General features: G+C 34.6%; 1 protein-coding gene across 2 annotated transcripts in view; it reads right to left on the minus strand.

Annotated features, from left to right (window-relative positions):
* Positions 1 to 253: 253 nt before the first annotated feature.
* The window catches only part of MYBL1 (MYB proto-oncogene like 1), a 42,593-nt gene continuing 15,429 nt past the window's right edge, over positions 254 to 27,417 (minus strand). The window contains exons 6-16 of one of the 2 annotated variants that reach the window (XM_047073991.1): positions 20,394 to 20,568; positions 18,141 to 18,215; positions 15,513 to 15,617; positions 11,493 to 11,726; positions 10,085 to 10,453; positions 8,035 to 8,177; positions 7,366 to 7,480; positions 3,181 to 3,297; positions 2,983 to 3,087; positions 2,394 to 2,573; positions 254 to 875 (exon numbers count right to left, since the gene is read on the minus strand). In XM_047073991.1, coding sequence (XP_046929947.1) covers positions 747 to 875; positions 2,394 to 2,573; positions 2,983 to 3,087; positions 3,181 to 3,297; positions 7,366 to 7,480; positions 8,035 to 8,177; positions 10,085 to 10,453; positions 11,493 to 11,726; positions 15,513 to 15,617; positions 18,141 to 18,215; positions 20,394 to 20,568 — 1,747 coding nt within the window. In that variant the 3' untranslated portion in view covers positions 254 to 746. The remainder of the gene's footprint in view (positions 876 to 2,393; positions 2,574 to 2,982; positions 3,088 to 3,180; positions 3,298 to 7,365; positions 7,481 to 8,034; positions 8,178 to 10,084; positions 10,454 to 11,492; positions 11,727 to 15,512; positions 15,618 to 18,140; positions 18,216 to 20,393; positions 20,569 to 27,417) is intronic. The other variant, XM_047073992.1, reaches the window with a different exon arrangement.

The following is a 27,417-nucleotide window of genomic DNA, read 5'->3' on the forward strand; positions in this document are numbered from 1 at the left end:
CTACATTTAAGCTTTAAAAATGAAAATAAATTATAAAAAGACTTCTTTCCAATTTACAAAGTCTTCTTGCGCCTACATACTGTACAATACATTCAACAAAACTCTTCTGAGATTTATGAAGAAAATACTGACTCTTTACTAATAAGGAAAAAAACCCTTTTCAATGCTTTTTGTTTTTAGTACTATGCTCAAATAAATACATTTAACACTGTAGTTAATTTTATTGTTTTTGAAAAATACCAAAAATTAGTAGTGCAACTTTCTCTCCTTTTCAATTTTTTTTTCCATTGTATTTCTTTGTAAATGATAGCCTAAGGAAATTGGCACATAGGCAAAAGTACTTCATAAAACCATGTGTGCTTCTCATACACAGACTAATGCAGAAGTCATACATACTCATAAACCTATCTGTAAAAAACTGCAGCATCAAGAGAGTAACAACATGTATCTTGTGAAGAAAATATGTGAGAATTTTAGGATATCTGTAACATTCTAATATGGTTTACCCATCTCGTTCTTTAAAAAGAATTTTTAAAAATCTCATCTCTTAAAAAATAAACTATGAAATTACCTACCCCTTACTTAAGTGGCTGGGCTTTCTGCCTGCCCAATATGAAAAATGATGTAAACCGTTTTAGTGCTGTATTAAAACTTTAAAAACAATTACTTGACAAAAATTTCATTGCAACCTAATTTAGTAAAGAATATAGTAAGAGAGTGGGGCATTTCATCAATTTTAATAACAATTACAGTATGAGAGCTCTTGAAGTGCTGCTGGCAGCTGTATAAGTACTCAAATATCTTCTTGCTTGTTCAGTCATGATAAGTTGGTCTTCTGTCTTCCCATAAACCACTGTTTCCCATTCACAATTTGACTGTGAAGGAAATATTAATAGCGATGTGAAAATTACTAAAATAACTATTCCACTTCACAATTACACTTTTAAAAGTCAATTATTTCAACTGACTGGATTTAATGATAAGTAATCACTGTAAACATGTTTTGACAATGGCATTGTGATTCTTTTTATTAAACAATGTTTTAAAAATACATACCGAAATATTTATGGCCAATTTTTTTAAGTCCATATTTTTATTTTCTTAAGTCCATGTTTTTTAGCTATCTATATTGTTTATAGACCTGTGGAGGCAGTTTGAAAGGTTTCTACCCACGACTCCCCCCAAATCAAATCAGTCTTAACATGGAAAGAAATGTCAGTCTTTATTGCTTCAAAATTTTGCAAAAGATTCAAAGAGAGGATGCAATGTCAAAAAATGAGCTGAGAACGCTTTGTTTTGCAAATTAGGAAATATATTCATAACAGAAGATCAAGTTTGTGTTTGTTTCATTGGTTTTCTTCTATTATAAAGATTACTACATTATAGGTATGGCCTGCTATATATATTTTTTCCTGAAAAGTTCTACGTTACACACTGGGAAATCAAATCATTTTAAATGGATTGAGAGAATGTGCTTCATGGCTCTTTGAAGATTGGCAGCTAAGGACTGAGACAAGGTGGCCACATTTGATTGCCAAGTATGTTTTCAAGGACTGCTTAAATGTCAGAATGCTAGGGCTGCAGTCACTGTGGTATAAAGAAGAGAACTTCCTCCTCAATGAACTCTCAAATTATCTGGGTTGAATTCTTAAGATAACGTAGTAAAAAAACTTTCCAGGCTTCATTTACAGCGACATAATGGCTGCACAGCAATAGAAAAAAGAATTTTGTTTTACAACTTCTGAGCCAAAAAGTTGACTGGAAACAATTATACCAACAAAATCAAGCTGAAACTGCTTCCAACCACTTACCCTTTCAAGATAACAATTAGGGATATACATATTTGTTACAGGAGAAGAAATGCCAGAAGGAAACTTAGATATCTTTATTTTAAAAATTAAATAGCGCTGGGGTGCGTGGGTGGCTCAGTTGGTTAAGCGTCCAGTTTCGGCCAGGTCATGATCTCATGGTTCGTGAGTTCAAGCCCTGCGTCAGGCTCTGTGCTGACAGCTCAGAGCCTGGAGCCTACTTCAGATTCTGTTATAGCAGATTCAGATTCTCACGCTCTGTCTCTCCTTCTCAAAAAATGAATAAACATTAAAAAAAATTTTTTAATAAAAAAAATTAAAATTAAAATTAAAATTAAATAGTACTTAAGAAATCAACAGAAGAGACTCTGGCTACAACTCCAATTGTTTAGTTTATATGTGTCCTGATGAAGGAGTCTCTCAAAAACGCAAATCTAGTTTGAGTGACAAAATAATGGTGAATGTTTAGTTACTACTATAGTCAATTTTGAATTTAAAAAGAAAAAGTATAATTTGTGGTAAGTCCAAAGTGATAATTGAATAAACAACAACAAAAATCACTAAGAGAAACTTATAAATTCATACCTGAAGATTCTTTTCCAATGTGACAACTTTAGAAGTGTTAGGGTTTGGTTTCTTTTTATTAAGTGTATATGTTTTGTTGGTTGAATTTAGATCTTGTTTTTCAGGAGTCAAGTTGCACCTATTGTCATGTATTTCCAATAATGGTATCATTAACAAAGATGTTGTAAATATATTTTCTGACTAAGAAAAAAGAAAAAGGAAAATAATTCAAAAATGGAGACAAATAGAGGGACTACTGAGTAAGTGGTAGTGGAAGCCCTGCTCATTTCCCTCCAAGAAAGCTTTTGGCTCCAATAAAATTTCTAGTAATGTAGTAAAATTAAATATTTCAGAAATTAGCCCAAGAAAAGTACTGAAATTTAAAGTTTTCAGAACTACCATTTTTTGACATTATACATAAGTGAGTGAACTCTTCTCAAAACAAATATAAAAGACAAGGAAGTAAATAAAATATTCTCTATAGTTAATAGTTTCTCTCTGAATTAAGCAGAATAATAAATACTAAAAGAAACTCTCTATGAATGTCTAAGAAACAAGAACCACTAGGACTTCAAGCCACCATCTTAACAAAAAAAAATTCTTTACAAACCTGCATGTCTGAAATGTCTTCAGTCAATAGTTGAGTCCCTGGTTCTTCTTTTTCCCAATTATCTAAGACCAGTGATTTTCTGACTTTCTTTACAGAAGCTGTATGCTAGAATGAATAATTTACAATAGAAACATTATGGTAAAGTCACTTTTGTTTTTAAAATCAAGACTTTTATTAACAATAATACTAAAAGATTACCTCCTGTTTGCAGCTTTTGTAAGCAGGTTCATCTTCCTCTTTGAGGAATATGTCTGTTCCAGTTTCTTCTTTTAAAACTTCCCGAATATCTTCTTCCAAGAAGGCAAGTGGCTGTGACTAAATTGTTTTTAAAAGGGTTAAAAAGTCTTTTATAGCAATTCCCTTTTTTCCCCATATATAGAAACCAATCTTTTATACTTTTTAATTATTGGCATTATTTTCACCCAGTCCCTATAGATACATAAGCTGAATGAATTTAACTAATCAGTTTTATGGCAAAACTAATACTGCACATTGCAAGCACTGAATGAAGTGTGGCACTTTCTTTATTCCAGGCTACTAAACAAAAATCTTCTTGGGGAATCTACTGTAGCTCCTGCTTCAATCAGGATCCTCAGAATTAAACAGATGAGAGATAATTTCCCAAATATTTTTATATAAAAATAAGAAATACAGAACAAATTGGGAGGGACCACACTAGCTCTTATTCTACTTTCATTGTAATTATTATATAGCATGTAATTACTAGTTAACACATTTTTCTTACCACTAAATGTGTAAGCTACTTAAGAGCAGTGAGCACATCTTTTTCATCTTTGTATATACTTTTGTACACCTAGCCTTAGGCTTAGAGCTGAGACGGTGTTCAAGAAGCAGTGTGGGTGTGTATGTCTATGCGTATATTGGAAAGAAACCTGAGTGTGGGCTGAATAGTGAGATAGTCTCAGAATACTATTTATCTAGCTTTCTATCAAATAGCTAAGCAAAAATTTGTTTAATTATATCAAACACCTTCCATAACCAAGATCTGCTTTAAAAAAAATAAGTAATCAAAGTGCCACCAAATAAAGAACAAACTGACAGCACAGAATGACCAGCAGTCAACAAAGCTAGGGAGAATAACATTCATATATAAATGATATTTCAAAGCACTTACAAAAACTTTAAAAATGGAAATAGAATTTTTTTTTTTAATGTTTATTTTATTTTTGGGAGAGAGACACACACACAGTGAGAGCAGAGGAGGGGCAGAGAGAGAGGGAGACACAGGATCCGAAGCACGCTCCAGATTTTGAGCTGTCAGCACAGAGCCTGAGGTGGGGCTTAAACTCAAACCAAGAGATCATGACCTGAGCCAAAGTCAGATGCTTAACCGCTTAACCAGCTGAGCCACCCAGGCGCCCCCAGAAATAGAATTTTTAAAGTGCTCTCACATACACCCTGAGATATGAAAGAATTATGTCAGTATTCCTATGCATTGCTCTACGAGTTTTTGTTTTAAGGATTACATTTCACAAATAATATAGATTAGGTGCTCTTTAAAAAAATCTATAATTTCTTTTTCCCTCATAAGAATACAAATGTCCTAGAGAAGTGACTAAGACATAGGTGAATTCATTCGCTACCATGAATTATTCTCTTAATTGTCCTAATGTGACAAAGAAAAGAATTACTGTATTTAATATTTCCTAGGTTTGATACTACCAAAATTTAGATTTATATTTAAAGGACTTCCAGAGTTTTTAGTCTTTTGAGTGATTTTCAATGAACATTAGAAGAATCAATGTTTATTAAGAAAGCAACAGATACTTAAGGTGTACCTGATTAAAATTCCAGAGCCATCTCGAAGAAGTGCATATGACTCATAAGATACATTAGAAAAATAAATGGTTAGCATATAGTAGGTACTCAGTAAATAACAACTGGAGAAGGAGGAGGAGGAATGAAAAGTCAACTTGCTGTAAACAAATGTATGAGCATATGGATATTTTAGAAATTGTAATTACTAAATCATTACTTTCTTTTCATCTTAAATTGTTGACAAAAATCATCTGTTTTGCCAATGGATAAATTCTTCCCAAACGAGAACAAACTGACAGGGACTTTAGGTCACCTAAAACCTAATTACTCATGCACTATTACTTTTTTTAATGTTTATTTATTTATTTTGAGAAAGAGAGAGAGACAGACAGAGCACACACGCAAGCGGGAGAGGGGCAGAGAGAGAGGAGAGAGAAAGAAATCCAAGCAGGTCCATACTGTCAGCGCAGAGCCCAATGCGGGGCTCAAACCCGGGAAACTAAGATCATGATCTGAGCTGAAATCAAGAGCCTGACATTTAACCAACTGGGCCACCCAGGCGCTCTCTCATGTACTATTACTAAAATAACAATTTTATTCAATTTATATGTTGACCAAATGGCCCTGAAGCACTGTAGAATTCTTATGCCTTCAGATCATTATTTATTTGTCTAACTTCCAATTAGGCTACACACTCCTATGAAGGCAGACACCATACCTGACAGGTTCAACATTACATCCCCAGAGCCTAGTCCAGTGCCTGGCACCTATTTATTAGGGACTCAATTATTTGTTGAATTAATGATGAATTTTAAAATGAATAGGGGCGCCTGGGTGGCTCAGTCGGTTAAGCGGCCGACTTCGGCTCAGGTCATGATCTCGGGGTCCAGTGAGTTCGAGCCCCGCGTCAGGCTCTGTGCTGCTGACAGCTCAGAGCCTGGAGCCTGCTTCGGATTCTGTGTCTCCCTCTCTCTCTGACCCTCCCCCGTTCATGCTCTCTCTCTGTCTCAAAAATAAATAAACGTTTAAAAAAAAATTAAAAAATAAAATAAAAAATAAAATAAAATAAAATAAAATAAAATGAATAGCAAAACACTGAAATAGGTTAGTCAGATCAATTAGGTAATTCCATACAACGGAATATTACACAAATATTAAAAATTATGGGATATATATACACATTTATTAACTTAAATCTTAAAGAATGTTACAAGATAGTACGTTGATTCTACTATATACCCATATATATATACTATATAATCCAGTATTTCAAAGAAAGGGAAAAGAGCAGAAGATTTGAGAGTGTGACATTCCTTTTGGTAGAAAACTGATTAAATCAAACAAACCAGATTTTAATGAATGAATCAACCCAAAATATGACTAAAAATAGAAAAACAGGGGCGCCTGGGTGGCTCAGTCGGTTAAGCGTCCGACTTCGGCTCAGGTCATGATCTCGCGGTTCGTGAGTTCAAGCCCCACGTCGGGCTCTGTGCTGACAGCTCAGAGCCTGGAGCCTGTTTCAGATTCTGTGTCTCCCTCTCTCTCTGACCCTCCCCCGTTCATGCTCTGTCTCTCTCTGTCTCAAAAATAAATAAACGTTAAAAAAAAAAATTAAAAAAAAAATAAATAGGGGCGCCTGGGTGGCGCAGTCGGTTAAGCGTCCGACTTCAGCCAGGTCACGATCTCGCGGTCCGTGAGTTCGAGCCCCGCGTCGGGCTCTGGGCTGATGGCTCAGAGCCTGGAGCCTGTTTCCCATTCTGTGTCTCCCTCTCTCTCTGCCCCCCCCCCCCCGTTCATGCTCTGTTTCTCTCTGTCCCAAAAAAAAAATAAATAAAAAACGTTGAAAAAAAAAATTAAAAATAAATAAATAAATAAATAAATAGAAAAACATAACTAAAGTTTCCTAGAAGTGACCAATATTTTAAAAATAGTTTATTTCTAATGAACCTAATTTGTCAGAAATCTGTTATGTCTGGAATTAAAATGCCCATAACTCATCTAACATACTTTCCAGTTGATAATATATATGCAAAAGCACAGATTATACTTCCCACCTCCATTTATGAACTACTATTGTTACCACTATCATTAAAATAATAATAGCAACTAAGTAAAAACTACTTGAAACTTAGCACCAACCACTTTATTTCTACTATCTTTTTTATCTTCAGAAATAACCTCTGAGATGTGGGTTGAATAGAAAACTGAGCCCGATCAGAGTCATAAGTATTATCAGCAAAGTGCTTATGTATATCAAAATATTAAAATTATTTTATTCGACTGCAGGTAACCACCACAGAAACTACTAAAATATGGGTTTTAATATTAAGGGTTCAACTGACACTTGATTTGCTTTCTCTAGATGATATAATAGTAAAAAAAAAAAAAAAAAAAAGTATAAATTCAAAACAAGCCAAGCAAAGGTTTAGTTACAAGTTAAGGAAAAAGATTAACACAACAAATTCTAACTTATAAATCAAGAAATCACATTTTATCAATTTCTGTGCACATCTTTTTTAAAATGTAAAGATTCAAAGATAAATATCAAAATTTGTGTTTTATTAAAATTAGGAAAATTCTTAAGATTAAAAAGAGTATACATACCACAATTTTAAGAGGTCCATATTTTTTCTCTTGAGCAGCAAGCGCATTCTTAAAAGGAGTAGGAGTTCTTGGTGTGGTACCCAATATAGATCTTCTAATAGTAGGTGTTCTAAACCTAGCCAATCATTTAGATATTTGTATTATAGTCAAAATTTGATTTTAGAAGAGTTAAGGCAAAGCCATGATAAAAGCATTACACTAAATTTTTCTTGTGTATACACATGCTTTATTTAAACATTCCAGGAGTATTCTAAAGTATGCTTGCCTAAACTAATTCTTACTGCAATCAGTCATCTTAAAATAGAAAAGGAACAAATGTAAAAAAGTACTAAAAATGTTGTTTGCTTCATATCAAAGTTTTCCACTATGTTTACCTTGTTTCACTAGGGATAAAATATGAGGTTATGATTTTTTTTTCAATTCTAAGTCCTATATGAATAGGGATTAGGATATTTGTATAAGTGGACAAAAAGTTAACCTATTTTTTTAAAAACAGGATTTTTATTACACATTTTTAAGTAAGCTCTGTGCCCAACATAGGGTTTGAACTGATGACTCCAAGATCAAGAGTCACATGCTTCACCAATTGATCCAGCCAGAAACCCCACTAATCTACTCTTAAAATTGTGCTTCCCATTTTCTTTAACACAATTATTTAATACTACTTACCCTACATTTTCCTTTTGCTCTTTGGGGGTTGTTTCCTTATGAAGAGGAGTAGTAATGAGAACTTTCTGCCCACAAATAGGGGTTGATGTAAATGAAGGATTTTCTATATTAATTTGTTCATTTCCAGGGCATGTGTTGAAAAACTAAAAAAGGAAGAGAGTTTAAAGACAATTTCTAGAACATTAATTTCCCTACACAAATATTACACTGATAGGATTTTCAAAGATATTTTCAAATGTAAGATATTTCTCCATTCCTTTTAGAATAGAATTATCAATAATATTTCATCTACATTCCACTCCATGAAAATTAAGCTCCATGAGGGCAGGAATTTTTATTTTGTTCATCACTGCCTCCTCAGCTCTTTTAAGTGTTTAGCACATAATAGGCATTCAAGAAATAGTTGTTTAAAAAATATTCAAAAGTTACAAAACACCATACAACAATTTAAAAACAGTGTATTATTAAATAGGAATCTACAGAAACTGTTAAGTAAAACAGATTCATACAACAGTGTAACTGGAAAAATTTTATTATTTTATTAATAAGTGTCTTTATTAATCTTAAGTGTCCTTTTCCATGAGAATACTTTGAATTCAGAAAATAATAATCATGCTTTGCTGATAATACAGCTGTCTAGAAAATTTGCTTACCTAAAATACAGCTCTCAGAACTTTGGAGTAGCCAGAATTGGTATCAAGAATTCATTTTCCAAATGACACAATTTACTCACTGAATCTTAACTTACATACAACCATGAAATACTATTTTTGTAGCCAACAGAATAGAAGCAGTGGTAGGAAGAAGTGGAAATTACTTTAAGGCTACTTATAACTGAAATAAATTCTAGCTCTATCACTTCTGGCTCCTAATATTTACAATACTTAACGCTGAGATTAGCAGTCAAACCCTCTCAAAACTCTGCAATGATGCCCATGAGTTATGGGATAAAATTCAAGCTCTTTGGTATGGGACACTAGGTCTTTCTTATCATTACTCAACCTTCTCAGCTACTTTCCACCTTAGAATTTATACTTCAACAAAAATTGCTAGTGTTCAAAACTCCAAAAATAGAAAATTGCTGGTGTGCTCAACCCCATTTCACCTTCCTCAGGATGCTTTGTGACTCTAAGAGCTGGGGTGATGTTGGGAAATGCAACTCTTCAAACTGTAGTCCATGTCAATTGCATCCCCTGAAGCACAGGGGGTTTAATTTTCAGAGAACACAGTTTTTGTATACAGCCAGATCCTCCTAATTTTCCCAGCATCAAAATACACTTTCAATAATATCTCAGCATCCTCCAAGTTTATTTGACCATTAAACTTCCTTCTTTTCCTGTAAAACTTTTTAACCTCTATCAAGACACTTTCAGCAAACATCAGCTCCATCCTCTTACTGACTGTGGACAAACTGCTTAACTTCTGAATTTCATTCCACCTCCCTTCTAAGGTTTTTTGCAAGAGGATTAACTGAGATGCTGTAAGAAAAGTGTTTAGCACACAGCCTCGAACACAGTATTCATTAAGAAAGATAGTATTATAAAATAAGAGATACAGTTTGCCCTGTATCTCTTATAAATTGCTGCTGCCCAGGGACGTAACTACAGGAGAAAGCAGATAGTTCCTGACATGCCTAGAAAACCTTCAGACACATGAAATTCTTCCAGTGAGCAGTCATCTATGAATATACACTTGATACCTGTTGAACAGTTAATCAGGAAACAATCTCAGTCTCAGCTCTGCCATCAGGTAACTTTGGGCAAACCATTTTACCTTTCTGGGCCTATTTCCTGATGAATCCTATAAAGATGTGCAAGCAACTACTTACCTAAAACATCCCTTTTAGCTCTAAAAATTTTAAGATACTGTAAAGTAACTACTATACTTTATGAGATACATTCTGATCTACCAGAGCTCAGCACTCTCATGTATACATTTAAATACCTTATCCATTTTTATCAAAGCAACAAACTGCTAGTAAGAATATTAAACATCTAATGTAATCGAGCTCATCAACATTTGGAAACATAAACAAACACAACACTACTACCTGTGAAGGAGAAAATGGTAGTGTTTTCACCGGTGTGTGTTTTAGTGCTGTATTACCACCATCATTGAAGGAGCCATCGCTATGTTCGCTGCCTGGGGACTGACCCACTCGCATTCTTCTCTTCTTTCTGAGGATGGTTGGTGGAGTGCTAAACTTGGCCACATTTGGGGATGTTACAGGAACAGCCTCACTGTCTGTACTGTTACAACTGTTTTTTTTCCCTTCAAGTACAAGACTGACATTAAACTGACATCCCATGGCTCCTTCATTGTGTTGAATTCGCATTAGTTTGACGGGGGTAGACTTGACAGGAGAAGCAGCAGCATCAGAAAGATCAAAACTGGTAACATCACTCCATGCTACAGGATCCTGCAATAAAATAAATCCTTAAGTTAATGTTATAAACTAGTTAAATCTGACATTGAACACAGAAAGATGACTTTCACAAAGTTATTCATTTCTATTAGGAGAAACAGGCTTTCCTTGTTCTTTTTTTTTTTTTTTTTTTAAGACCATTTGAAAGGAACAGATTATGGTTTCACTACACTCCAGTTTGGAACATCCTAAAATAATATTTCATCTAATTCAGTAGCTGAGGAATACTGCCAAAGTATTTTAAATAAAAAGAATAAATTATTTTAAGTTACTATCAAAGAGTACAATTCTTCATAAAACTGTGCACTCTACTCTGTATCAGAAAAATACTATCAAATTCTATAAAGTCATTTGGAAATGTGTATAGAACATCTTCAAAATGGCCATACACTTTGATCCAGAAGTTCAATCTAACCTAAGGAAATAATCATGATTTTATACAAAAATTTACATAAGATGCTCTGCAATTTTCAATACTAAAAAATTGGATACCACCTAAATGTTCAATAACAGTACACTGAGTAAATAAATTTTGTTACATTCATATGAAAGGATAAAATTGAAGTTTAAAAAACAGTTAAGAAAACAAAGACATGATCATGATATAATGTCAAAAAAATCCACAAACATAATACGTAAGAGTACGTTTCAGTTTAAAAATATATGCATATATGTATGTTTTATATGTATAGAACACAGCCTGAAAGAAAATACTTGAAATTATTAACTCTGGGCTTATGAGGATTTTTCTTCTTTACAGTTTCCTCTAGTTTCCAACTCTAATATACTTGTACAACTTGTACAATAAAAAACAAATTGGTAACTTTTAAAAATTTTAGACAAACTACATACTTGAGATATAGATACAATTTTTTATGCCAAAAGCTACTGCAAAAAATGAAAACAAAATTAAGCATGACATATAAAGGAATGCTTAAAATAAAACTGGTCAGTGTCCCTTAAACTAAGTTTCTGAACATGAAACCATGTAGCTAAAATTGAGCTTTTTATAATCTCACAATTTCAAACTTACAGATTCAATAAGTTCTAGAGTCTCTGCAAATTCTGGGATGGTCTGTAGAGAGGACAGCACAGCATTTGCCTCTACGGCCAGGAACTTTGTGGGTGAATTCTGCTGAGCAGACAGAGTTTGATTTTCATCCATACTGTAAAACTCACTAGTGTGCTCCTCGAGGCTATTTAGAGTATTAGACATGCTATCATCCATGAGGAAACTACCAGACCAGCTAGAAAAGCTTCCAGGTTGCTAAAAGTACAAAAGAAATGTGAATATTATTTGTCATTCCCAACCTAAGCATAAATTTGGATTTTAAGTATGAGTTTTTTCTAGAATAACACACTTCACAACATTTCAGCTAAAAATATAGCAGCAAATATACTGTCTTTCCTCAAAATGGATGTAAACATTTTTTTCATTAAACCTCTTGATTCTATTTCTTTTCTCTATTTTTTTTAAATGTATAATGTCATGGTAAGATAAAATTAGCATGTGTATACAACATAAAGTTCAAACTCCCAGAATCTGTCCTCTCTCTACCTTTCACACTTCATCTCCCAACATTTCCACTCACAAGCCCTCCTTTTATGAAATATCAAATACCCAACTACAGTTGTTGCAATTCCCTCATGAGTTAGTCTTTTACCCTAGAGTGTCTTTGCACATACTGCTGCTCCCTTTATCTAGTTGCTCTCCAACACAGACCAAGGAAAACTTGTATTCTTCATTTAAGATACACCTCAAATACTGGAAAGTACTCCATCTGATCATCCACTTTTACCTGTTTCACTTATAATAATGTTCCAGTTCACCTACTTTGCTAGAATATAATCATTGTCTTTCAACACTGCACTCAAATAGAATTTCTTCTAGGAACCCTTCTCTGACTACTCAATCCTTAGAAAACTCTCTTATGTGTTCCCATAAAACTTTGTGACTTATCACACTATATCCTATTTCTTGTCTGTGTCCTCATTGTGGAGTAAATCTTTTGAAGTCAGAGACTGTGTCCTATTTATCTCTCTAAAGAGGTACACTGGGCAATCTTTCGAGCTTAGTTTCCTAGTATCTCATAATAAAAAATGAAAAGAGACCTTGAAGAATCATGGTTAAGAAACAATATGTAATTTGAAAGTTGTTAAGAGTGGATCCTAAGGGGCACCTGGTGGCTCAGTTGGTTAAGTGTCTGACTCTTGATTTTGGCTCAGGTCATGATCCCATGGTTCATGGGATCGAGGCCCGCATTGGGATTCTCTATCTCCCCCTCTCTTTGCCTCTCCCCTATTCATGCTGTCTCTCTCTCTCAAAATACATAAATAAACAAACAAACAAACAAACAAAAAGAGTGGATCCTAAGAGTTCTCATTACAAGAAAAAAATATTTTTTCCCTTTTTCTTTTTCAATATAGTTTTGGGGGCGCCTGGGTGGCGCAGTCGGTTAAGCGTCCGACTTCAGCCAGGTCACAATCTCGCGGTCTGTGAGTTCGAGCCCCGCGTCAGGCTCTGGGCTGATGGCTCGGAGCCTGGAGCCTGTTTCCGATTCTGTGTCTCCCTCTCTCTCTGCCCCTCCCCCGTTCATGCTCTGTCTCTCTCTGTCCCAAAAATAAATAAACGTTGAAAAAAAAAATTTTTAAAAAAAAAAATATAGTTTTGTACCTGTATCGGATGACAGATGTTAACTACACTATTGTGGTAATCCTTTCACAATATACATCAAATCATTATGTTGCACATCTTAGACATACAGTGTTGTATGTCAATTATATCTTAACAAAACTAGGGGAAAAATATGTAAAATAATAGCTCTGTCCAACAGAACTCTCAGAGGTGATGACAATGTTTTTGCATCTGAAACTGCTCAATATGAGAGCCACTAGCCATATGAGGAATCAAATGTGACTAGTGCAACTGAGGAACTCAATTATTAAATTTTATTTAAAATTAAATGGGGCTAGTAGCTACCATATTTTAGAGAGTACATTGCCCTGTCCATAGGAAGTACTAAAAAAATGGTACCTATTACTTTAAAAAAAAAAATTACTAGACTGTGCTAGATATTCATAATAACAAAATGTTAAGTTTCAAGTTAAGCAAGGTGAAAAAAGTTTTGAACATTGTTACAAAGTAAGTTCCACCTGTTTTAAAATTTCTCCAAAATAAAAGAAATTAAAGCAATCTTATTTTATTAGCACAGCCAACTTCTGAGTTTATGGTCACTTTCTGGAGATAGCTTCCAAACCATAAGCATTTCAATTAAGTTTGGAGGTGGGAAAAAGATTCCAAAGGTGACTAGGCCCAGTGGAAAAACCACAGGGCTACCTTCAGACACACCTGAAAAATGAATTTCTAACAACAAACCACAAACTTCAGAGTTAATAATAAGCATTACCAAGAATACATAAAACATATCTAACAATGCTCCAACATAATGGATACCCAGTAAATGACAATAATTACTATCACATAATTTTTAATAATAAATACTTTTACATACATACTTTATGTGGATAGACTAATTCACTGGGTGTAACAACTTCCCTCTAGAATCTAGAATCTCCAACCAGATCTTTATAAGAGTGATATTTAAATAAACAAGTTCTAAAAAATTAATATCTTTCTTCATTTTAAATGCCATTTCTTTTAGCTAGTTATATCTTCCTGTTAAATTAAAAATGGGCGTGCCTGGGTGACTTAGTTGGTTGAACATCCGACTTTTGATTTCAGCTCAGGTAATGATCTCACAGTCGTGGGATCAAGCCTGTGTCCAGCTCCACGCTGAGAGTGGAACTTGTTTGAGATTCTCTCTCTCCTCTCCCTTTGCCCCTTTCCCACCCACGTGCTTTCTTTCTCTCTCTCTCAAAAAAATAAAATAAAATAAAAATAATAGTAATAATGGTAGACTCAAAAAAAAATCAAAAATGGTTTAAACATGATATAATTATCTAGAAACGTGGACTCTCTTAAAAAAACCAAAATTAACTTTAAAATAAGTGCACTTTAGGTCTTCCTACTTGCCCATGGTTTTTGCAGTTTCAAAACAAAAACTATGCTTCCTATGGCATATATCTTGTCCATTAGTTAACAAATGTGATTTTTATTAATACTGTTTTAAATGGTATAAAGACATCACCAGTTGCCTCCTAACACTATTTCAAGATCTCAGGTAATTCTATTTAGCAATTTTGTATTAGTTCCTAGTCACCTTAAACGGACAGTCCCCTCATTAAGCCCCAAACCAAGAATAACCTTTTTCTAAATGTAAAAAGTCTCAGGATATTAAACTTTTAAAACTGTCATTTAAGTATAATTTTTTTTTTCTTTTAATCCATCAAGCATAGCCTAGTTTAGCTAGGATGATTACCATTTATCCTAATACTCCTAATTGTTCTCACCAACCAAATCCCAGACAAGAGTTTGCACATGTAGTAACCAAAACCCAACATCCATATAAAAATTTCTTTAAAGAACATAAAATTTAAATATTCCCTTTCCCTATATTTTTTAAGTTATTATTTTTTTTCCAAATTACCGAATTTGTATTCTTAATATAGTAAATAGGAAAAAATGTTCAAGGACAGAATAAAAGTAATTTTGAAGCACATAAATCTCTACATGTCTATTAAGTTCTTTATTTTTTAAACTTTTTTCTATTAAAGCCATCATTACAAGGAATGTCTAAAATAAAAGCAAAGACTAATCTAAACCACACATTTTACAAATATATAGACATATATTTTTATATATATACATATACACATATGTATAGATATATAATCATACCTTAAGTCTGCTTGACATTTATGACTCAAAAAGCATCTTAGTACAGAACACTGTAAAATACGTTCAAAGAGCTGTATATCAAAATCAGGCAACCTCAAAGTTGCAAATTAGAAAAACTATTTTTAGTCTGTATTAAAATCTGAAGTCATACTGAATAGGCTTTCTGTGTTAGTATATGAAAGTCAATGCTGATGAAAACTACAAGAGCACAAAAAGACTTCTAACAAGGTCTAAACACTTAAGCTTATTTCTTACCGATGAAACTCGCTTTCTTCTAACTTCATTCTCAGCTGACATAAGAAGCAACTCAAGTTCCTTTATTTTTTTTTCCTTATCTGGATCTTCATCAATGAAGGGTGGCTAAAATAAGTTAAGTAAAATAGAAAGACTATTTAAATAATGCCTTTATTATTATTGTTGTTGTTCTAATTTTTATTTTCTTTTATGCAACATAAAATCTATTTTCTCTAATAAAGCTTAATTCAAGTAAATCCCAAATGCTCAATATCACAATCCTTCTGGTATCTAAAGAGATGCTTTTTTTTCCTTCCCCTCCCCCATGGTCTTAAGTTTCGCAAGATCTACACATGAGTGAAAACATATGGTATCTTTCTCTGTATGACTCATTTCACTTAGCATAACACTCTCCAGTTTCACCCACGTTGCTACAAAAGGCCATATTTCATTCTTTCTCATTGCCACGTAGTATTCCATTGTGTATATAAACCACAATTTCTTTATCCATTCATCAGTTGATGGACATTTAGGCTCTTTCCATAATTTGGCTATTGTTGAAAGTGCTGCTATAAACATTGGGGTACAAGTGCCCCTATGCATCAGCACTCTTGTATCCCTTGGGTAAATTCCTAGCAGTGCTATTGCTGGGTTATAGGGTAGGTCTATTTTTAATTTTTTGAGGAACCTCCACACTGTTTTCCAGAGCGGCTGCACCAGTTTGCCTTCCCACCAACAGTGCAAGAGGGTTCCCGTTTCTCCACATCCTTGCCAGCATCTATAGTCTCCTGATTTGTTCATTTTAGCCACTCTTACTGGTATCTGAGTGTGGTTTTTATTTGTATTTCCCTGATGAGGAGTGACATTGAACATCTTTTCATGTGCCTATTGGCCATCTGGATGTCTTCTTTAGAGAAGTGTCTATTCATGTTTTCTGCCCATTTCTTCACTGGATTATTTGTTTTTCGGGTGTGGAGTTTGGTGAGTTCTTTGCAGATTTTGGATACTGGCCCTTTGTCCGATAGGGAGGGAGCCAAAACATAAGAGACTCTTAAAAACTGAGAACAAACTGAGGGTTGCTGGGGTTGGGAGGGAGGGGAGGGTGGGTGAGGGGTATTGAGGAGGGAATCTGTTGGGATAGGCACTGGATGTTGCATGGAAACCAATTTGACAATAAATTTCATATTAAAAAATAATAAAATAAGAAATAAAAAATCAGAAATGCTAGCAAATATTTTCAATTTAACAGAAATGATTTGGGAAATTTATTATTTTATTTTAAGTAATCTCTACCCTGGGATCATGAGTCACATGCTTTACTGACTGAGTCAGCCAGGAGCCCCCAGAATTGGGAAATTTAAAAAAAAAAAAAGGTCATTAAAAAACTTATATCATCTATATTCTACCCAGTTTATCAAAACATATATCCATGGGAATGCAAGTTGGTGCAGCCACTCTGGAAAACAGTATGGAGGTTCCTCAAAAAACTAAAAATAGACCTACCCTATGACCCAGCAATTGCACTACTAGGCATTTATCCAAAGGATACAGGTGTGCTGTTTCGAAGGGACACATGCACCCCCAAATTTATAGCAGCACTATCAACAATGGCCAAAGTATGGAAAGAGCCCAAATGTCTATGGATGAATGGATAAAGAAGATATGGTGTGTGTGTGTGTGTGTGTGTGTGTGTGTGTGTGTATACACACACACACACACACAATGGAGTATATGGAGTATTACTCGGCAATCAAAAAGAATGAAATCTTGCCATTTGCCACTACGTGGATGGAACTAGAGGGTATTATGCTAAGTGAAATTAGTCAGTTGGAGAAAGACAAAAATCATATGACTTCACTCATATGAGGACTTTAAGAGACGAAACAGATGAACATAAGGGAAGGGAAACAAAAATAATATAAAAACAGGGAGGGGGACAAAACAGAAGAGACTCATAAATATGGAGAACAAACAGGGTTGCTGGAGGGGTTGTGGAAGGGGGAATGGGCTAAATGGGTGAGGGGCATTAAGGAATCTACTCCTGAAATCATTGTTGCACTATATGTTAACTAATTTGTATGTAAATTTAAAAAAAAAACAAAATTTGAAAAACAAAAGAAACAAACAAAAAATATGTCCATTCACAACCTAATGCTTTACGTTGGAAGAATGAAAGGAATACCTTACTGGTGCTGTCGACCACCTTACATTTGTACAGCTTATATTTTTCAAACTCACAAAAGTTTCTCCTTTAGTGTAATAATACTCAAAGTAAATAAAACAGATAGTATTGTTTTCATCCTAATCTTATGGATGAGGAAATAGGCACTATTAGAACTTTAAAAACAAAATTTTTTTTTTTTTTACATTTATTTATATTTGAGAGACTGAGAGAGACAGAGCCCAAGTGGGGGAGGGGCAGAGAGAGGATGAGACACAGAATCCAAAGTAGGCTCCAGGCTCTGAGCTGTCAGCACAGAACCCGACATGGGGCTCGAACCCACAAACAGTGAGATCATGACCTGAGCCAAAGTTGGACACTTAACCAACTGAGCCACCCTCGCACCCCAGAACTTTCAAATATATGTTTGAAAGTGTGGGGGTTTTTTTTTTCCTTTCTTTTTTTTTTTGTTACAAATAAAAAGTTACCTGAATAAAGGCAGAAGAAGTCTGAACATGTTCTACGCAATTGCCTTCAGGTGACACATACTGATAGCCTGGGATCTAAAATGGAATTAAAACATTAGTATCATACATAGAATACCATATAAATTTTTTAAATCTGAGGCAGAGCATAAAAACTCTTGACAAATATCGACAATAGAAACTCATGAAGTATCTCTGTTAACTTTGAATATTCATTCATATAATAGTTTCTAACAGTTACATTTTTGTTCTTAGAATCTACTAACGAAAAGTCGTAACTCTTAGGAAAGCTGTATCTTCTCCTGGATGAAATATGAGAATTACTTGGCCTATATTTATCAGCCAGTCAGTCCATCTATTATCTACACTACCCACCAAATTATTATTTTTTTTAATCTCCTCTTAGAAGGATTGCTCTATCTCCTGGAGAAAACAAAGTAATTGTGTTCTTTCTTATCTTTCAGAGGAAGGGGTTAGTCCATACAAAGCACTCACAAGAACAGACATTAAAGCAGGTTTTTCAATATTCTTATCTCCTACTCCTACTCCCCATGCCAATCTCTGTGTGAAAGATATGAAGCTTCTTCTACTACTTGTCTCAGAGAATGTCATAATCACTCATGTGCTTTTTAATACTCTGACAACAGACTAAGAATTATTTTCTTTCTTTTCTAAAGCATCTGTAATAAGAATTTCGAAGTTTCATGCAAATTTAGTGTGCAATGGTGGAATGAAATATAAGAGAAGGTATTTTTAAAAACCTAAATATGTAATGAATAAAAACATAAAATTGTTCATCTTCTATAATGGCCTACCTAAATCACTATCTGCTGCAAAATCACAAAAATAACTTCTAACAAAGAATTTAATTTTCACAATACTTGGTTTGTATCGGTTATCATTAAACTTCCAATGAATTAGAAACTTATCTTTCTCAAACTTTTCATTTAAATCTGTAACAGCATTTCAAACCAATCCATTTTTTTCTTTCAAATCCAAATTAGAATCACCTTTTTAGTAGTTTGAGTTGAATTATGAATACATAATTCTTCCAAGAATTATTAAGAGTACAATAAAGCATTCTTAAAGCACAAGAAATACTCTTATTTTCCAATATATTTTGATGGAGACTGTTAAATACTCTCCTGGCCCCAGATAATTTTTAAAACTGTTTCTATGAGTTAAAGCAATAAATGTAAATGATAACCTTTCTAAGAGCAGAATGTTTCAGTTTATGCTGCTGAAATCTAGGACTCTAAAGAAAAATGTAAAGAAACAATAAAAACCTTAAGGTACTGTGAATATCAGCAGATAACTGCACTGTCTTCATATGTTCTCCTATTTGTAAATTAAGATGTCATACTTTTTTTAATTCTTTTAAAATTATGTGCAAAAGCATGCACATTTAATGAAGTACATTCAAATGAAATCTGTGCATACTAAGCAGACTTTTAACACCAAAATTTTATCTTTTGGTAGACACTATTAAGTCCTGATTTAATCTTTACCTTTTATGTGACGAAAACCAAGAATTGTTCAACATAAAAAATTGTATGACAGACAGGCAGAGAAATGTAAAACAAACCTTATGAAAACTTCTAAACTAATCTCTTGCAGATAAGAAAATGCACTGTAAATAAAATAGAGCTTGCCCTATTATGAACTTGGGCAATCTCTACTCTAATAAACCTGTCTAAACAAAGAATGACATCACTTAGTTGACTGGTTACTAGGGAGAAAGGCAAAGTTGAGTGTCATCAAAGAACCAATTAATTATTTACCACACCTCCCAAAATGATGAATGAATTTTGACTATTTTCTTCTTAAGATCATTTTATACACACTTATCTCTTAGAGATAAGTAATACTACAATTACATAAAATATTTTTAAAAAGGAAACTGCAATGGATGTTAAAGCACAGATGACTATAAGCACTGAATCATAAATGAAGATTCAAAGAATGATAGCATTAGTAAGTGTACATACTAAGGTTCTTAATTAGATAATATAAAAATTACATATAAAAGGAAACATTTTAATGTGTTTGTTTCCAAAATATTTATCAATCAAACAAGTAGGATAAACCACCACTAATGGTTTAACAGCTAGATAAGGCAATTTTTTTTCAGTCTGGAAATTTAAATATCCATTCCCCTTAATATATGTTGTATTTGTTTTATTAAGAAACCAAATATCCTCCCATATAGCAACTAAAGAAATTTTTTTAAATAATAAAGGTATTAAAAATATGTGCCTGAACAGGTATGTAAAACTGATTCTGGGTTTGCAAATGGTCCATAGTCGCACAAGGTTTGTGTTGAAGTTTGGATGAAGATCGTTCTGATTTTATTCCATCTTGTAAGTAGCCCTCCTGTTCCACTTTTCTTCGCATGGTAGAATTCCAATGATTTTTGATAGAATTATCAGTCCTAAGAAATGAAAGTGTATAATTTAAAAAGAAAAAAAGGATTCCACAAATTTTAACACTGTATAAAATGTAAGTACTTAAAAAAATTTTTTACAAACAATGAAACTAGATACATTTTTTCATGTTTACTTATTTATTTTGAGAGAAAGAGAGAGAGAGAGAGAGGGAGGGAGGGAGGGAGAGGGGCAGCTGGAGAGGGAGAAAGAGAATCCCAAGACTCTCCACAGGGCTCGATCCCATAAACCATGACCTGAGCTGAAATCAAGAGTCGGATGCTCAACTGGCTGAGCCACCCAGGAGCCCCAATACTTTTTTAATTCAAAAGATAAACTGTCCATCTATAGATCAGGCACAGTTCTAAATAGTGGAGATATAGCAGTGAATAAGAAAGTCCCTGCTTTTGGGAATGCAAGCTGGTGCTGCCACTCTGGAAAACAGTATGGAGCTTCCTCAAAAAACTAAAAATAGAACTACCATACGACTCAGCAATTGCACTACTAGGTATTTATCCAAGGGATACAGATGTGCTGTTTCGAAGGGACACATGCACCCCCATGTTTATAGCAGCACTAGGCAACAATAGCCGACGTATGGAAAGAGCCCAAATGTCCATCAGTGGATGAATGGATAAAGAAGATGTGGTATATATATACAATGAAGTATTGCTTGGCAGTCAAAAAACAATGAAATCTTGCCATTTGCAACTACATGGATGGAACTGGAGGGTATTATGGTAAGTGAAATTAGTTAGAGAAAGACAAATATCATATGACTTCACTCATATGAGGACTTTAAGAGACAAAACAGATGAACGTAAAGGAAAGGGAAACAAAAATAATATAAAACAGGGAGGGGGACAAAACGTAAGAGACTTTTAAATATGGAGAACAAACAGAGGGTTACTGGAAGGGTTGTGGGAGGGGGGATGAGCTAAATGGGGAAGGGGCATTAAGGAATCTACTCCTGAAATCATTGTAGCCCTATATGCTAACTAATTTGGATGTAAATTAAAAAAAATAAAACTAAAAAAAAAAAAAAAGTGGCTAAGCAAACAATGGACATGCATGCAAAACTAGGAAATAACACACTGGAATCATTTTAAAGAGTTAGAAATGAGAACAAAATGAATGAAGAAAATATTCACTCTGCCCATGCATCTGCCCAGGTCAGAAATTTTTCTTATCCTGTCAAACTGCTTTGTTTCCAACAGTACAGTTGTAATCTAAGTTGATGAGCTAAAACACAGTTTAGTGATTTGATCTTCCCCTTGATCCAAAAGAGGTATCTTGCAAGTGGGAATCTGCCATCAGCTATCTTTCTAGACTGCTCCTTTGTATTGCTGACAACCTCATCCCAACTTGTTATTGTTGTTCCTATTGAAGCAACAAAATTTTTCTTTTCTAATACTCCTGATAACTCAGGAAATTGTTTTGAACTCTTTCCTATTTTGGCAGCTCTGACATTTTATGACATTTTTCTCCACCCCTATTCCCTAAACCTTTGACCACTCCTCCCTCTTGCTTTTTTTTTTTTTTTTTAATAATCCTTTTCTGATTTCTTTTCTGTTTTTCTCCTCCAGTGATCATCTCCACACTGTTTTTCTCTCTGTATTCTGTCTCGGGCACTTCATCCAATTTTTACATTTTCTAATCATCCCTATATGGAAGATGGACAATAATATCTATTTATTCCTATATTCCTGACCCTTCCTCAAGCTTTGCACTCATATTTCCAATGCCCCACTGAACATGATCAGTGGGAGATGCTACCCTATGCTAACATATATAATGTATCTGAACAAAAATTTACTCCAGTGAGTTCTCCTTTCCTTCCCTGTACCTGTTAATATATAATCAATCTTTCTCTCATCAAGGATTGAAGCTTTGAAGCTATCTTTTTCTTTTTAATTTCCTTCTACTTCTCTCCCCTAACCTCCAAATCCACTAGTAATCAAGGCATGCTAATAATTCATTCAAAATTGCTTCTCACATCTGGCACTTTCATTACATTCATACCATTACCAGAGTCCATGTCCTTATTACTTCACATCTGGATTCAGATTGAGATGTAGGGATCATGTAGTAAGCAACTGATAGGTGCCAGATACTGCTAGCTGCTTTCATAAACATTGAATCCTTCCTTAAATTCTCTCTCTTCCAGACTATCCTCTACCCAACTTTCAGATTAATATTCATAAAATGTTAACTTAGTCATCTTTTCTTTCTCCTGGCAATAGCCCTGCAGTAGCTCATTCAAGGGCAGACAACTATGTTTCTTCACTTCTTTTTAACATTAACTCTACTCCACTGAAGTTACATCTTTGTTAAATGCTGTATATACTGTGGTATATTGAAAAAGAGGCCATAGACTTTCCCCATCCTAACATGAATACTGCTTTGCAAAGTGAATTTGTAATTCCTTCACTCAAAATGTGTCATCTATTTGTCCAGTTTGTCTTGTGACTAGACTTGACCAATGGGACAACAGCAAACATGACTCAAGCAGAGACTTGAAAAGTGGTTTTGCATTAGGGCTTGTCCACTCTTGTTGCAGTGGGAACCTTGAGCTCACCATGTTAAATGAGACTGAGCTAGCATGATGGAGGAAAACTTTGGCTGACAGTGTAAAATCAATGGCCATGGGAATGAGGCCATCCTGAATTACAGCCATCAGACAACTCACTAGCTGCCCATGTATGCACGAAAAACTCTGTGGAAATCAGCAGTCAGCCTGGACTAGAACAATCACCTGCCATCCAAAGAATCATGAACTAAATAAATTAGTTGTTTTAAACCACTTAAAAAAAAAGAAAGAAAGAAAGTCCCTGCTTTCATGGGGCTTATATTCTCATTGAAAGTGTGGCAGCATGGAAGGAGGGAAGAATAGAAAAACAAAAAAAAATAAGAAGGAAACCATCAATGCAAACTATATTCAGCTATATATAAAAAGATCAGGGGTGCCTGGGTGGCTCAGCTAGTTAAGTGTCAAACTTCAGCTCAGATCATGATCTCACAGTTTGTGAATTCAAGTACCACATCAGGCTCACGGCAGTCAGCACAAAGCCTGCTTTGGATCCTCTGTCCCAGCCCTACCCACCCCTGCTCACGCACTCTCTCAAAAATGAATAAACATTTAACAAAAAAAAGATCATATACCATGATCAGGTGGGATTTATTCTAAAGATGCAAAGATGATTCAATATCTGCAAAACCAATCAACACCACAGTAACAAAATAAAGGATAAAAACCATATGATTATCTTAATGCATGCAGAAAAAGTATTTGATAAAATTCAACATCCATTTATGATAAGAACTCTCAACAAAGTAGGTACAGAGGAAACATACCTCACCATAATAAAGGCCCTATATGACAAATCCACAACTAACATCATAGTCAATATTAAAAAAAGGAAAGCTCTTCCTCTAAGACAAGGATGCTCACTCTTGTCACTTTTATTCAACGTAGTTTTGGAAGCCCTAGCCATAGCAAGAAAAAGAAATAAAAGGCATCCAAATTTGAAAAAAACTAAAACTGTCACCATTTCAGATGGATGACTGTATACAGAAAACTCTAAAGAGTCAACCAAAAAAAAAAACAAAAACAAAAACAAAACATTAGTACTAATAAGTGAATTCAGTAGAATTACAATATACTAAATTAGTATATAGAAATCTGTTGTTTCTTTTTTTTTTAATTTTTTTTAACGTTTTATTTTATTTTTGAGACAGACAGAGACAGAGTATGAACAGGGGAGGGGCAGAGAGAGAGGGAGACACAGAATCTGAAACGGGCTCCAGGCTCTGAGCTGTCAGCACAGAGCCCAACGCGGGGCTTGAACTCACAGACCGTGAGATCATGACCTGAGCCGAAGTCGGACGCTTAACCGACTGAGCCACCCAGGCGCCCCGTCTGACTTCGGCTCAGGTCATGATCTCACGGTCCGTGAGTTCGAGCCCCGCGTCGGCTCTGTGCTGACAGCTCAGAGCCTGGAGCCCGTTTCAGATTCTGTGTCGCCCTCTCTCTCTGCCCCTCCCCTGTTCATACTCTGTCTCTCTCTGTCTCAAAAATAAACGTTAAAAAAAAAAATTAAAAAAAAAAAAGAAATCTGTTGTTTCTAATACAGTAATAACAAACTATCAAAAAGAAATTAAGAAAATAATACCATTCACAACTACATCAAACAGAATACTTAGGAATAAATTTTACCAAGTAGGTGAAAGACCTGTACTCTGAAAACTGTAAGACACTGATAAAAGAAACCAAAAATGGCACAGATAAATGGAAAGATATACTATGCTCATGGACTGGAAGGATTGTTAAAATGCACATACTACAAAAAGCAATCCACAGATTCAATGCAATCCCTACCAAAATACCAATGGCATTTTTCATAGAGCTGTAACAAATAATCCTAAAACATGTATAGAGCCACAAAACACCCCAATGGCCAAAGCAATCTTGAGAGAGAACAAAGCTAGAAGTATCATTCTCCCTGGTTTCAAACTATACTACAAAGTGACAGTAATCAAAACAGTATGGTAATGACAAAAAACAGAAACACAAAGGAACCAAATAGTCCAGAAATAAACCCACAGTCAATTAATTTTCAACAAATGAGGCAAGAACATCCAAATGGGAAAAAGACAGTCTTATCAATAAATCGTGCTGGGAAAACTGGACAAGTACATGGAAAAGAATGAAAATGGACCACTTTCTTACACCACATACAAAAATAAACTCAAAATAGATCAAAGACCTAAATGTAAGATCAGAAACCATAAAACTACTCGAAGGAAACAGGCTGTTAGCCCTTGGACATTGGCCTAAGCAGTATTTTTTTCATTTGTCTCCTCAGGCAAGGACAACAAAAACAAACAAATGGGACTACATCAAACTAAAAAGCTTTTGCACAGTGAAGGAGACCATCAACAAAACAAAAAGCCTACTGAATGGGAGGAGATATTTACAAATGATATAATCAGTAAGGATTAACATCCAAAATATATAAAGAACTCACACAACTCAGTATCAAAAAACAACCCAATTAAAAAATGAGGAGAGAATATGAACATTTCTCCAAAGAAGATATGCAGATGGGGGCACCTGGCTGGCTCAGTGGATGATGCGACTCTTGATCTCAGTCAGGGTCCTAAGTTCGAGCCCCACGCTGGATGTGGAGCCTACTTAAAAGAAAAAAAAAATTTTTTTTAATTAAAAAAAAAAAAGAAGATATGCAGATGGCTAATAGACACATGAAAAGATGCTCAACATCACTAATCATCAGGGAAATGCAAGTCAAAACCACAATGAGATATCACTTCACACAGATCAGAATGGCTACTATCAAAAAGACAACAGGGCACCTGGGTGGCTCAGTTGACTGAGCATCTGACTGTTGCTCAGGTCATGATCCCAGGGTCATATGATCGAGCTCCCACATCAGGCTCCGTGCGAAGCATGGAGCCTGCTTAAGACATTCTTTCTTTCTCTCTCTAACTAAAAAAACAAAAAAAACAGACAAGAAATAACAAGTGTTGGCAGGGATGTGGAGAAAAAAGAATCCTCCTGCACTGTTGGGAATGCAAAAAGGTGCAGCCACTATGGAAAATAGTATGAAGTTTCCTCAAAAAAATTAAAAGCAAAACTACCATAAGATCCAGTAGTTCCACTTCTGGAAATCTATCTGAAAAAAGCAAAAACACTAATTCAAAAAGATATACACACCCCATGATCATTGCAGCATTATATACAGTCAAGATATGGAATTAACCCAAGTGGCCACTGACAGATGAATGGAAAAAGATATGGCATATACATACAATGGAATATCACTCAGTCATAAAAAAGAACAAAATCTTGTCATTTGCTACAACATAGATGGAGCAAGAGGGTATTCTGCTAAGTGAAAACAGTCAGGTAAAGATAAATACCATACAATTTCACTTATCTATGGAATCTAAAAAACAAAGCAAACAGACAAAACAGAACAGAAACAGACTCATGGAAACAAAGAACTATGTGATGGTTGCCAGAGGGGGTGGGCAAAATAGGGGAAGGAGATTAAAAGTACAAACTTCCACTTATAAAATAAACAAGACATGGGGATACAATGTATAGCATAGGGAATACAGTTAATAATAGGTAACAATTTTGTGATGGTGACAGATAGTAGCTAGATTTAGATGGTGATCACTTAATAATTCTATCCTTCATAAAATATACATTTACTGAGAACCTACTTTATGTTAAAGCACTAAGCTAGCTGAGTAAAAATATATTTAAGACTGAAAACATCAGAATTTTCTAAACCAAGTTGAGTAACCTGAATAAAAAACTTAACACTATGCTTTAATTTCCTTATCTATTAAAAAAAAAACACAGCATTGTTTGCTCTGCATATTTCACTTACATATAAAGATTAATTAAAAACATAGGTAAAAGCATTTTATAAACTATGAAGTATAATATAGAGACTACATACAGCAATTAAAAAAAAAAAAAAACATGCATACCTTCTGAGTGAGGTATGGATTTTCCCAAGGTTGATGGTCTACTGTACTACAATAGGGAAAAATTTCAACCAGTGCAATGTATAGTAATACTTACAATGTATAGTATACAGCAGTATATCACTCTCCCAGAAGGAAATTCTGTATTTTAGCCACAGGGATATATACACTACTCTCATGATTTGAATCATACCATAATTAATTAAGAATTAAATTTTGGGGGCGCCTGGGTGGCGCAGTCGGTTAAGCATCCGACTTCAGCCAGGTCACGATCTCGCGGTCCGTGAGTTCGAGCCCCGCGTCAGGCTCTGGGCTGATGGCTCAGAGCCTGGAGCCTG

This window comes from Lynx rufus, unplaced genomic scaffold, assembly GCF_022079265.1.
Source record: "Lynx rufus isolate CCGP_SWC_20201006 ecotype Redwood Valley unplaced genomic scaffold, mLynRuf1.p SCAF_12, whole genome shotgun sequence".
NCBI classification, from domain to species: Eukaryota; Metazoa; Chordata; class Mammalia; order Carnivora; family Felidae; genus Lynx; species Lynx rufus.